The sequence below is a fragment of the Triturus cristatus genome, chromosome 9, assembly GCF_964204655.1.
Source record: "Triturus cristatus chromosome 9, aTriCri1.1, whole genome shotgun sequence".
NCBI lineage: Eukaryota > Metazoa > Chordata > Amphibia > Caudata > Salamandridae > Triturus > Triturus cristatus.
The window spans coordinates 25,739,051-25,751,864 of NC_140592.1; the positions used below are offsets into that span (position 1 = coordinate 25,739,051).

Genomic DNA, 12,814 nt, shown 5'->3' on the forward strand with positions numbered 1-12,814 from the left:
ATAGCCCTATTCTTCCGATTCTAAAAAGGCCATCCTCTGGTTCCCCAGATGACACCCTGGTGTTTATCATTTCGTGATCGATTTGCATGCTGTGAACAGGATAGTGGTTCCCCAGTTCCCTGACATTACTGCCCTCCTGACAATGATTCCCCCCACTTTTCTCCGTTATTGACTTGAGGAATGCTGTCTTTAGTATTCCCATACACCAAGACAGTAGGCACATTTTCGTTTTTCCTTGGCTGGCAGACGTTTTAGATTCTGTAGAGCTCCTCAGGGCTATACTGAAAGTCCCAGTATATATAGCCAAGCCCTGGAAGCCCAGTTGGACTCCCTCACTCTTCTCTTGGGTAATGTATTGCTCCAGTATGTGGATGAACTCCTCATTGCCTCCGACACGGAAGAAGGATGCAAACAGAGTACAGTTAAATTGTTACACCATCTGGCACAGCATAAACACAAAGTGTCCCTTCCTAAATTTCAGTATTGTCGACAGGAGGTCACCTACTGTCAAAAGAGGGAAGGAGACTAACACCTGAGTGTGTGGCTGCTATAGCTAAGATGCCTGTGCCTAAGACGCAACGAGATGTACGTGTTTTTATAGGTATTACTTCATATTGTCACCACTGGATCCCTAACTTTGCTTTACTAACAAAGCCCATGTTGCAATTAACCACTAAAGATGTGCATGAACCCCTGCCCTGGATGCATAATTGTCAGCATGCTTTTGAGCAGTTAAAGATATCGCTTTGCTTTGCACCAGTTCTTGGCGGTAAACGGCGTTTACTTATTATGCGTTACTTCGCATGCCATTACTATGCGGACGTTAGTACGCACGCGTTTTAGTTCGCATACCTTTCCTACGAAAGTCGGAACAGCGACTTGCGTTAGGGAGGGGGGGAAGGTGTTGGATTTAAAATCCAACACCTTCCCTAGTGTCCGCATAGACTGGAGTTGGAATAGTAAATTATACTATTCCAACATCCAGCACCCCCTACTGCAATTCGTTGTTCCGAATTGCGTAGGAAAGGTATGCGAACTAAAAACGCGGTCGTACTAACGACCGCGTAGTAATGGCATGCGTACTAAACGCATGCGAAGTAACGTCATATATTCGTTCTTGGCACCCCGGACTACCGGAACCAGTTTGTGCTGTATGCACACGAAATGGCTGGCTGCACGCTCTCGGTCTTAACACAGACCTTTGGAGGTAAGCAAAGGCTGTGTGCTTATTTCTCTGCTTTGCTAGAAAATGTCGCCAGAGCCCTCCAGAGTTGTCTGAGAGTGACCGCAGTGGGGGCTATTTCTATTCGACAATCGGCAGGGCTCGTCCTTGACACTGATCTCACAGTCATGGTTCCGAATGCTGTGGACATACTTTTGAACAGAACAAAGACACATAACCTTACCAGTGCACGTCTGACTGGCTACGAGCTGACCCCGTTTCCACCACACGTCACCATAAAAAGGTGTGCTACTCTGAACCCAGCCATGTTACTACCCCTCCCTTCCGAGAGCGAGGAGGCGGATGTGCATGACTGCATTTACTGCACGGAGGAAGGGATGGGTAGAACTGACTGATGTTCCCCTATCTGAACCCCAAGGGGAGTTATATGTCAATGGCTCTTGTTTCAAGTTATCAGATGGCACGACAACGGCAGCTTATGCTATCACCACCTTATGCACTGAAGTTGAGACATCACGGGTTCCCTACCAATCAGCACAAGCTGCAGGGCTTGTGGCTCTTTTCTGTGCTTGTGAGTTAAGTGAGGGATTGGCTGTCAATATATATACTGACAGCCAGTATGCGTTTGGCGTGGCCCATAATTACGGGCGGCTTCGGGCAGAGAGAGGGTTCTTGACATCACATGGCATGAAGATCCAGCATGGCCCAGTAATACACAGACTCTTGTCAGCCTTGACACTCCCTAAGAACCTAGCAATAGTGAAGTAGAGTGCTCAAAAGGCAATCAATCACAGATGATGTCGGGAGGGGGAATGCGTTTGCAGATCAGACAGCAAAGGAGACAGCTCGGACTAAAATGAAGCGGATGTTTGTAGCGGGCCCAGCTAGGTGGGTGCCTGAGAATGGTATGTTTGAGGATACCCTGGAAAATGTGAAGGAGATCCAAAGTGAGGCGACAATTGAGGAGTTAGCAATATGGCAGGAGAGCATGGCTAATTTGGATGAGGATGGGTGTTGGACAGACAAATCTGGGAAGCAGAGATGAATGCTCCCAGACACATACGTCCTCCCTGTTGTCACTATGGCACATGGGCTAGCACACATTAGTGTGAAAGTAATTTACAAAATGCTAGACCCTGTATGACAAAATGATAACATTCCCAAGGTTTCAGCACACCTGGTCAAAAATTGCATGGTTTTCTTGATGCATAATCTTGGAAGGGTACTCCCACTCCTGTTGGCAGTTTTGCACCTCCTTCCTTCCCTTTCGAGGTTCTCCAGATAGGCTACATCGAGATGGAAAGGATGAACAACTTGAAGTACGTATTAGTGGTTGTTTGCTCATTCGGTAAATGGGATGAGGCTTACCCCACTAAAGAGAATGCCGCCATGGCAATGGTACTCTTGAAAGAGTTCTTCCAGCGCTTTGGGATGCCCCGTTTGATCTGGAATGATAACGGCAGCCACTTTAATGCCAAGGTCATCCAGTTGGTGTGCGATGGGTTGCACATCAGACAGAAGTTTCATGCAGTCAGCAGGATTGGTTGAGAAATATAACGGCATTCTCAAGTTGAAAATGGCTAAGATCAAAGAGAGTACAGGATTGAAGTGCAGATGCTTTGCCACTAGCATTAATGTCTGCAAGTGTCACAGCACATTCTAGAACAGGATTGTCCCCTTACAAGGTAGTGTTTGGCTGCCCAGTGAACGATTGGGGTGTCCCACGACCTCGTAAGTTCTCAGAGATAGAGTACCCCTTGTTGATCAATTACCTTTATGAGTTGACCAAAAATCCGTGTTCCATTCACCAACAGGTTGCGGATGGTCTGCAGCAGCATCCAGAGGCTCCTGGTCATGATATTCAGCCCGGGGACTGTATCCGGATTCACAATTTTCAGAGGCGCAGCTTGGAGCCACGCTGGAAGGGACCCTTGTAGGTCCTTCTAGCTACTAGGACTGCTGTGAAAGTCGACGGTAAGAAAAACTGGATCCACACTACCCACTGCAAACGGGTGCCCCTTACGCGGCCTAATGACCAGTGGGTTGCGGATGGGATAGGGGACTGTGAAGGAGAACAGGTGCCGCAATTCATTCCCTTTTCGGATGCTCGGCTCACGTGGGCACCATCGGAGGACGAAAGTGATGCAGTGCTGACTGAAGCGGTGCCACCGAGATTAATGCCATCCAGGAGCCCCAGCCTAGTGGTGTGTTTAACACTGTTTGCGATTCCCAATGGGGTCGCAAATTGCGAGGCTCATGAATATTAATAAGCCTCTCGCAATTTGCAAGCCCATTGGGAATGACAGGCCCTCCCAGGGATGGTGGCCTGCTGGGCTCAGCAGACCACCATGTCTGGGACTGCTTTTAAATAAAGCAGTTTTTTTTTTTTTTTAAATGAAGCTCGTTTTCCTTAAAGGAAAACGAGATGCATTGTTTTAAAAAAATGAAACGTTTTCGTTTAATTTTTTTAAGGGCAGGTAGTGGTCCCTGGGACCACTGCCTTCCCTTAAAAAATATTTTAGAGACAGTCACAAAGTGGAAGGGGGTCCCCTGGGGACCCCTTTCAAATTGCGACATCATTACCACCCTCTTGAAGAGGGTGGTAATTTGCTAGTGTTCTGTGACCGCAATTATGGTCATAAAAACATTCATAAATTGCTTTGCGGACGCTATTAGGAAGGGAACTCCCCTTCCTCATATCGAGTCACAATTCCTAAATAGCGAGTCGCAAATAAATTGCGACTCGCTATTTAGGACTTGTACATGGCTCTGGGCCATTTTGCATGCACATACGGGGCGCAAACCCGTTTGCGCGTGCAATTTAGGATCGTACATCTGGCCCCTTAGAACCTTCTTTTTATCGATGAATCACGCACGAGTGTTGTGGGAATGGTAAGAAGGCAAATGCTAATGAAATCCAGAACTAAGAGACCCGGTCCACAGGACGAGAGATCAACTACATTACCAACCTGGGTCAGGGAAAACCCAACCTGGCTGACAGCTTAAGAGATTGCTATTTATGGGTCTACCCTAAAACCTTTCAGATGGAATACGTGAAATCGGAGTAGGTTTACTACACCTCAGCAGGAAGTGCATCTTCTACTTCTAGAATAACAAGACAAGTTTCAGAGACTCCCAAAGAGCCTCTATTATAAGCGCCTTCAGAAGGAATTCTTGATCTCTCTTCAGTAGACTCATTGGCCCTTTCCTCGGGGTAATGTCACGCTGTGCTATATGGCTCTGTAGAGCAGGACTTATCACCCGAAGGGTGTGCAGGCACTGGAGCAGGTGTGTATGCCATCATCTGGGTGTTAGTTGAAGAGCCAGGACTTCAGCCTCTTGCAGAACTCAAGAAGCAAGGAGGTGTCTCTGATGTCTGGAGCAGGTTGTACCAGGTCTTGGGTGTGATGTAAAAGACAAGGCCGCTTGTTCTGCTTTCGAGGATGCGGGGTGTGTGTGCGAGGGAGAGGCAGGCTGAGAGTAGGAGCCTGTGTGTTGCTGGAAGTGAAGGAGGCAGTTGAGGGATGCTGGTCTTTTATTGTACAGTGCCTTGCAGGAGTGACTGGTCTCAGGGAAAATTGGCAGGGAGGACGAACAGATGACAACAGCACACAAAAGGAAAACAAACAGAAAAAAGAACTTACCTGCTGCATCGCTGATCTTCTGCAGCACAGGATGAGGCTCCCAGACACCCCTAAAGCCAAGTTGTTCTCACCCCAGTTTAGACCCAGCCATATGCAAATCAGTCTTGATTGACCCTGTTCTTCATAGGAACAGTCCAGCATAAACTGCCAAGCCAGATCCTTCCTGTATCGGAAACAAGCATCCTAGGACCATTTTCGGGTTTTACCCCATATCAGCCAGGCTAGCTTGAAACCAGTGGCACAGTGAGCAAGGCACCCACGTCTGGGCATCCCCATCCCACTTAGGGTGAAAAGATCCAGGCATCTTGTGGCGGTCCCCAGACATCCGCTTGTTGTGGTCCCCAGACTCACACGCCTTGTGACGAATTTCAAGCAATTAAGAAACAAATGAATTAAGAGCGACACAGTAGAGAAGAACATTTTAATTTAGTGTAATATTATAAAACACAATATATATTCCTCAATATATATAGCTACATTAACAGCATATAAATATGTACTATAAAGTTTGAATATGTATAGTCTGCGATCATGACACAGATCTGCTGTATAGAACAGTCTTCAAATATATTCCTATCCCAAGTGATTTAATTGTACAAAATATTTTACAAATGCATGTGATGGAAAGTGTGAAATGCCGACTAGGTCTCCCAATGTCTCTGTCTGCTTGTACAGTGCTCGGAGCACTTAGTAAAAAATACAATGCATAAGGAGATCCTACCGATCCAAGGTACTTACCAAGTACTCTTTTTGTAGTAAATGACACCAGAGCCGCGGTTGGTAGATCATTTTCAGTTCCAGGATTATATTGATAGGTTTAGGCAGGTAATGTAGAGCTAAATCATGGGTCTGGTTATCTGATAACATCCATGCCATACAGTCTAATACTACAACAGGTTATTTGACACCAGCCTTGTTATGTGGGCTGATGATACACCATGTTATTGAACACCACCCTTATCATATGGAATATCAGAAAGCACCATGTGAAATAACACCAGTTAGGTTACACAGAGTCTTACAACACCCTCATGTTATATGACACGAATGATGTCACATCTTACAATATAACCTGTTATAACACCAGCTGTGATATATCAAATCTTACAAAACAACATGTTATACGACACAGGACAGATTATATAGTCACAGAACATGGCAATATCTTATGACACAAGCAACGTTACAGTCTAAAAATGCATCATGTTGTATGAAGTCAGTCATGCTACATAGTCTTAAAGCGTACCATGTTATGGATCATCCAATTCACAAAAACAAGTTAGTAAAGCTACACATCACCGATTTCCATCACAAATCCATCATGCGTCCAACACGTATTCAAGTCGTAGGTTTGCACGGGTTCTCCTCCTGTACTTGCACCATTTTCATATGCTTGGTGGGCTCTCCATGTTTATTAGTCACTTTTTCTCCTCCCAGACCCCCAGAAAATATTAGAGTATACTGGGCGCTAGGGTGTTCATTGCATTTCCATTGGGAAGCACTTTATTCCACCCCTTTCAATGCTGAAACGATTACAGTACTGATACATCGTCCATAAGTACGTTTTAGAGTCAGAAACTCTTATATCCTAACTCAGCAAATCAGAAATTGTAATTTGTAACCCAAAATCCCACTTTTCGCTTTACAACCACAACAAGTCTTGTGAAGGGGGAGGATAAAGTATGAGGTCTTAGTCACAACATATGATTTTAGAAACATTACTCACTGTTTGATTCTTTAAAACCCAGTGCTCTGAGCGTATAAATGTACCAATGTAACTGAGGTCTATGCACATACCTAGTCCTAAATGCCTAATCTTGAACCGGGAAATTGTCCACTAGTACAGGGAGGGTACAAACTCAGCTAAATTCTGTAATAAACTGTAGGTGAACCAAGATGAAGACGTTTAACAAGTTGAATCATTTGCATTGGTGTTCTCTTTTGCACATTATCTTCAGGTAGTTCTGCATTAGTTACTTCCATTGGAACACTCTTACCATCACTGTGTTTCCTTTAAATTACAATATGATAAAAAATAATAAAATACATTTAAAAAAGTTAATGTTTAGAACGGATGGGTAGCAAACCAAGAATCCAAGCACCTTTCCAAAGTGGTGCAGACTAAGTGTCTGCTAAAGCCCAGCTATTCCGAACACAAAGTTACTTTACTCTGGCTCAATTCAAGTTACAGCTTATCATCATTTTTGTTTAATGTGGCCGTTATGCACCATGCGATTTTAAGTTGCTACCTGCTAACTTTTGTTTCTCTGTACTGTACAGGCGTATGGGGAGGCTGCAAATGGATGTGATTTATAGATTAGCATAAAAACAGTAGAGTGTTTTGTAGATTAATGACCTATAAACACCAGCACTGATAATCCCTCCCAGGACAGGCCTGGAAGCGTTTCCACAGTTGAGGCAGTGGGACTGTAAGCCTCTTTACAGTTCAGGTACTGGAAGGAAACCCTGCAGGTTTCCAAAGAACTGGGACATTGGGTAGTAGTAGCGGAAGCCTCTTCGTAGTTGAAGTACTGGCCAGTGGTACTGTAAGCTTCCTCACAATTAAGGAACTGGGAAGAACCACTGCAAGCTTTCCCTAGTTCTAAAACATTGGACAGTAGTACTTCAAGCTTCTCCACCATTCAAGCTCTGCACGGCAGTACTTCAAGCTTCCCCACCATTGAAACAATGAAAACTTCCTCCTCCCCTAGTTTAAGTCAACAGTGGTGCAAGCTCTTCTAGAGACAAAGTTGTTATGAGTGGCAGTACTAAATGATTCCAAACAATAACACATGTCCCTGCTCCCCATCACAGATTTGGGACTGTCCTTTGCGATCAAGCTCCTGCTTCATACTCACGTATACATTGAACTTTGTGCTGGACTGCCAACGACTTATCAAGTGCAGCCTCGCCCAATGGTCTTTTGCCTTTCTCTCATTTTCAAAATGACTTAAAGTCATGTCTGACCTTTGTTCAAGTACCGTGGATATTCCCTCTTATCTCAATGCGTTAGGCCACTTCCTCATTGGCCTACAATCTTTAGCCTATTTCTAGAGTATATCACATTTATATCTGCTTCCAAAAGTGTATTTACAACACTCCTTATTGCGCAAATTCTCTACGGACGCACCATGCAAAGTTCAAGTTTGCAGAGATGGAAATGTGCACTTACAGATCTGGAACTTTTTTTAAAAAATGCTGGAGTTCTCACATCTAAAATAAAATAACTGTCATCTTGCAGGACCTGTTCTTGCAACACAAGCCATTCTACATAAAACCACAAAAAAGTAAAGATTGTCCTTAAAATCCCACTCCTAAGACTGCAGAGAAGCCAAAGGTTTGGCAGAGCAAAGAAATAGACAGAATGTTGGTGGTGGCACAGAGGGGGATAAGGAGGACGGGTAGAGAAGGATTAACAGCTGGATGTTTAGAAGCCAGGATCATACTGAAATGGACGAGGAAGTGGTCACCGCTGGAATGTGGCTAATACTGCCGGAGTTTATGCTGGGAAAAGAGACGGTGCTGCCGAGGGGACTGGATCAGCACCCTGAGAAGCAAAAACAATTTGCCAGAGTTTGGAGTAGCATAATGCATGGATCACAGAGGCAGCAATGGCGATTTTACCCTCATTGCCAGGAGAGGTAATGAATGCTTAGGATGTTGGACAGTTACTGCTAGATGAGAGGAATCCAAACTGATGAGAAGGGAGGTTGATGGTAGACAATAGGGGTTAGTACAGGGGAGGAGGGCGGTTCGGGCAACAGAGTCAAAGCTAGGGCAAGGGAGTAATTCAACCATAGGTAAAAGGAGGGAATGATGCGAGAGTGGGGCGGTAGGGGAACTGTGGCTATTGCTGGGAAATGATTACATTTGGTGCCAGAGTTTGAGAGATCCTGCTTGGGGAGGTGAGCGGTTACTTATATGGGGTGAGAGTTAGCTCAAAAAAAAAAAAAGTGGGGCAATTACTAGTGGAAGCAAAGGATAGATCTATGAGAGCTGACAAAGCCTGGAGGCAAGACACCTGGTGTGGCTTTAGTGCTGAAGGGAGAGAGATGTCAGTGCAACATGAAAATGGAGATAGATGGGGCAGCACATTGATTTCTACATTACAACGGTACGCACAGGAGGAAGATGGAAACTTCTGAATATTTTGTCAGTGACATCACAGGGAACAATTATCCTGAATGTCTGCAAAACGGTTTACAGCCTGCTTTCGGTAGCCCAATCATGCCTAGTGAGAAATGCATTATTCTACAAGAAGAAGGACTTTTCCCTGGAAAAACAAAATTAGACTAAGCAACGAGATGTAGAGTTGAAAGCCCCTCTCCAACAATTCTCCACGACGACCCTCAAACCTTTTGCGAGCAACTACTCCAAGTCTTGTAGATTCTGGCCACTGAGACCCTCTGATCCTAAGGGATGTGTCTGTTGTCCCCAGCTTTGCCCACACTCCTTCCCACCTTTGGGTGACAAGACATTCCACGGTACCAGAGCCTGATTTGAGAGGCTTGCAATAGCACTGGAGGGCAAAGGGGCTTTGGACCAGAGCAACTGAAGCCTCGAGATAGAATGGTGATGTGCCTTTTTCTAACGTAATGGCTGAGCAAACAATGTATTCTCCTACCCACTGCAAATAAAGCACTGTGTATCCATGAGTTAATTGTAAATTCCAGCAGCCCAAAATCTGCAATTTCTTTTTTTATCTGGCATCATTGTTTCACATATCCTAAATCTGACGCCAAAAAATGACCATCTAAAATGTCCTGGAGCTCTTGGAGGTGTCTCTGTATTTCTATCTTTGATGTTTTGTGAGGTACTGCGTTTCAGCCCCCCGACCCCTACCGTGGCATATTATAGAAGTGCATGGGGGGGGGAGGCATTAACACTCTGGTATATAGACAGGCCTTGGTCAGCCAGTAGGACAAAATGTGGTGATGCCTTCATGTCATTTCAGAGCTCTAGTCAACCTCTTGTATCAAACCTACATTCACAAATCCTGTAAGATACGGTGACTCGCCTCATGCCATTTCAGAGCTTTACTCAACCTTTTGCATCACAAATACGCCATGGTGAAATTGTTATTACGCCAGTGTAATCATGCACAGTTTCGGTAATTTGGGGTTACTCCGTTACGCACAATTCCAAAAAGTAGGTTATTATGCCACATAGCATGATTATGCGGCATCTGCAGTGAAAATGTACTGTGAGTGCACAGAAACAATGTGAATCACCGAATGTGGGAGGCTGTCGTTTACTGAGGTTGTGTTTTTCTGCACTTTGTTGTGTGGAATACTCCCTTACGTCAAATGTTTGCAAGAATGTGTTTTGTGCTAAAATATAGGACCATATGTCTGCTTTGCATTTTACGTAAGCACAGTTTTCCAGACATTATGCAAATAGAAATTACACAAATGTAAACTCGAGTAACTCACAAATCCTATAAAATATGGTGCCACCCTCAGGTCATTTCAGAGCTTTGCAGAAGCTGTTGTATCATGAGTACTATTGCTCCAAGGAGGACCATGCAGCCTGGGCATTCATGGTGAAGGAAAGGTGGGCACTAGAGTCCTCTTTAAGAGTTTTTAAAACAGCCACATGTCACATCGAAGATATTATATGTGCCTCCTCATGCTCCATTCATCGTTTGTTCGTATCCCTAATTGCCCTCAGTTGAGAACATTTCATGCATAAGTGCAGTCGACAAATCAAGTGCATCAACCAGCGGTGTGAGAATGCGAATACTCCTTTCGCGGAGGATGAATCACATTAATCAATAAAGGCAATGAAGTGACCGATGCATCTCAGCCGCGGTTGCATTTGCAGGGTCTGCGATTGTCCGTTTGAATCTTCCACCATAACCAAATCTTTCTGCAACCACTCTCAAGCGCGATGGACGACTAGTCTCCAGTTGGTAGAAGGCACCAGGTGGAAAATAGGATCCACCAATGAATGTTCCCAACAAACAGTCTGTAATTAAAGCACCTTTGACCAGAAACGTGGTGTCCGAGGCCCGCAAGGAGTCTAAATGGAATTGGAGTTGATGAAAATCCCGATACAACCTTAGAACTTCCCCATAACCCCCATTTGCTGATATCCATAGGAACGCAGAGCGGTCTTCGATTGCTCATGGGTTCCATATATTGCATGCTTCCTGGAAGTGTACATCGACCCAGCTCGTTGCCTTATCAGCCAGCCAGTTCGCAACACTTGCTAATACTTAAGCATCCTGCGGCAGCTGTTAGGGAGATAGTCTGTCAGAGCAGACATGGGTTTCTCCGGTGTTTGCATCGGCTTCTCTGTTGGTTCAAGCTGCAAATCTTGTTCTGTAGCATCCAGTAGTTGTTGCACATAGCTGGAGGTCCCCAGAAGCACGTGTCCCGTGGCCTGCATGGTCAGGAGCGACCAGCGCAGAGCTTCCCTGTGAGGGCAGAAGAGAAGAACATCATGAAAAGCACGAGGGCAGTGCTGGAGGGTAGAACACAGCATCAATCTCTAAAGTCAGGGCTGTACAGTGCCCCGTTGCGCTCTACCAAGCTTTGCACTCTACAAAATCGTGTGTACATACATACATACATACGTACGTGCCTTGTGGTTTCACTGAAGGATATCGAAGCACCCATATTCAGTAATTCACCAGTAATAGGGAACTGTCCACCAGGACTTCAATAGAGATGACAGTGGTTATTTCAGATCGGGAAGGGACTTGGGCGGATTGACGGACAGGAGGTGAAGGATGGTCTGGGGTTTTTGGAATCAAAGAGCTGCAACAGGCTCTGCCAATGTCCTACTGCTGTTTGAGGCAGCTGCGGCTACAGACCTGATCCTTTCACTACAGGCTGGTCCCCTCGGAGAGGAAACCAAAAAAAAGGGAAATAAAGGGAAGGGATGAAGATTTTTCATAGGGGCCTCTCATGAGCAGGACTTGTTCCCTGTGGTTACTGCGCCCGGACATACAGACTGTAAATGCTGCACTATTTGTAACTTGTGTTTAGTGCAGTCAGATGTACAAACTGGGCACCATGGAGCAGGGTTGGACTAGGATCAAAAATCTGCCCGGGCACACCAAATAAAGTGGCCTACATTTGCGTATTTCCTTTCTGCAAGACACTACTTCAGCGAAGTTTTATGGAGAAAAAAAAAAAAAAAAAAAAAAAAGGGTAAGGGGCATGTTTTTTTAACTTAAATTTAAAAATAATTGGACAGATTAGTTCACACTGCTGAGCCACACATGAATGCAAGTGAGAGCACTTCTGCTCAGGCCCCCTGCCCCCGCTAGCATACATTAATGGGCCGGCCCAGTGAGAGAAAGGGAGTGACACCTCCGCCCATCTGCCTCTAGAAAGGCCACTCAGGCACCCACTGGGGCACTGGCGGCATCCTAACAGCACAGACAGCCCCCAGGCTGCCCAGAAAAGCAGCCCACAGCTGGAACTCAACTACCCGCCATTTCCCCGAGTGCCCGCATTACCAATACGACCCTGTGCAACCATGTCTCACCCCACCACGGACATCAAAATGTCTGAATCCCACATAGGCTGCTGACATCAGTACTTACGTCTACACTGTGCGTCTCACTCCTCTTCACAAGCTCAGGCAGGGCCCGTTACAACGAAAAGCCAAGGTGTCCAATAATCTGTGATCTGGTAAAAACAAGCAGTTGGCTGAGATGGAAGGACCCCACCCTTGGCATGAGGGAAGGCACCGGTGTTCATTCCCCCGTGCATCTGGCTGGCTTGATGCCCTCCTCTGTCAGTGCCCAAAGCATGCACTGCCAGGCAAGGCACACAGCACACTGCTGTCTGTTGTAAGTGCTTTGTGCTGCTGCGATGGCCAGGGCTCTTTTGCAGTTACCGGCATGTTTTTTAACTACATTTGTATCTATGTTTTTATTTGTATGGTACATTTACAGGCCGTGCCAGGGCCCCCTAAAATAAATGTAAAAATGCTCCTCAGTTGGTTGCCTTTAACATAGGATTTTGTTTTTCAG

The 12,814-nt window shown here is 45.5% G+C and overlaps 1 protein-coding gene across 2 annotated transcripts in view; it reads right to left on the reverse strand.

The window, feature by feature from the left end:
* Positions 1–5,234: 5,234 nt before the first annotated feature.
* The window catches only part of CIDEC (cell death inducing DFFA like effector c), a 105,735-nt gene continuing 98,155 nt past the window's right edge, over positions 5,235–12,814 (reverse strand). For both annotated transcript variants that reach the window (XM_085624282.1, XM_085624281.1), the window contains exon 6: positions 5,235–11,245. In XM_085624282.1, coding sequence (XP_085480408.1) covers positions 11,038–11,245 — 208 coding nt within the window. In that variant the 3' untranslated portion in view covers positions 5,235–11,037. The remainder of the gene's footprint in view (positions 11,246–12,814) is intronic.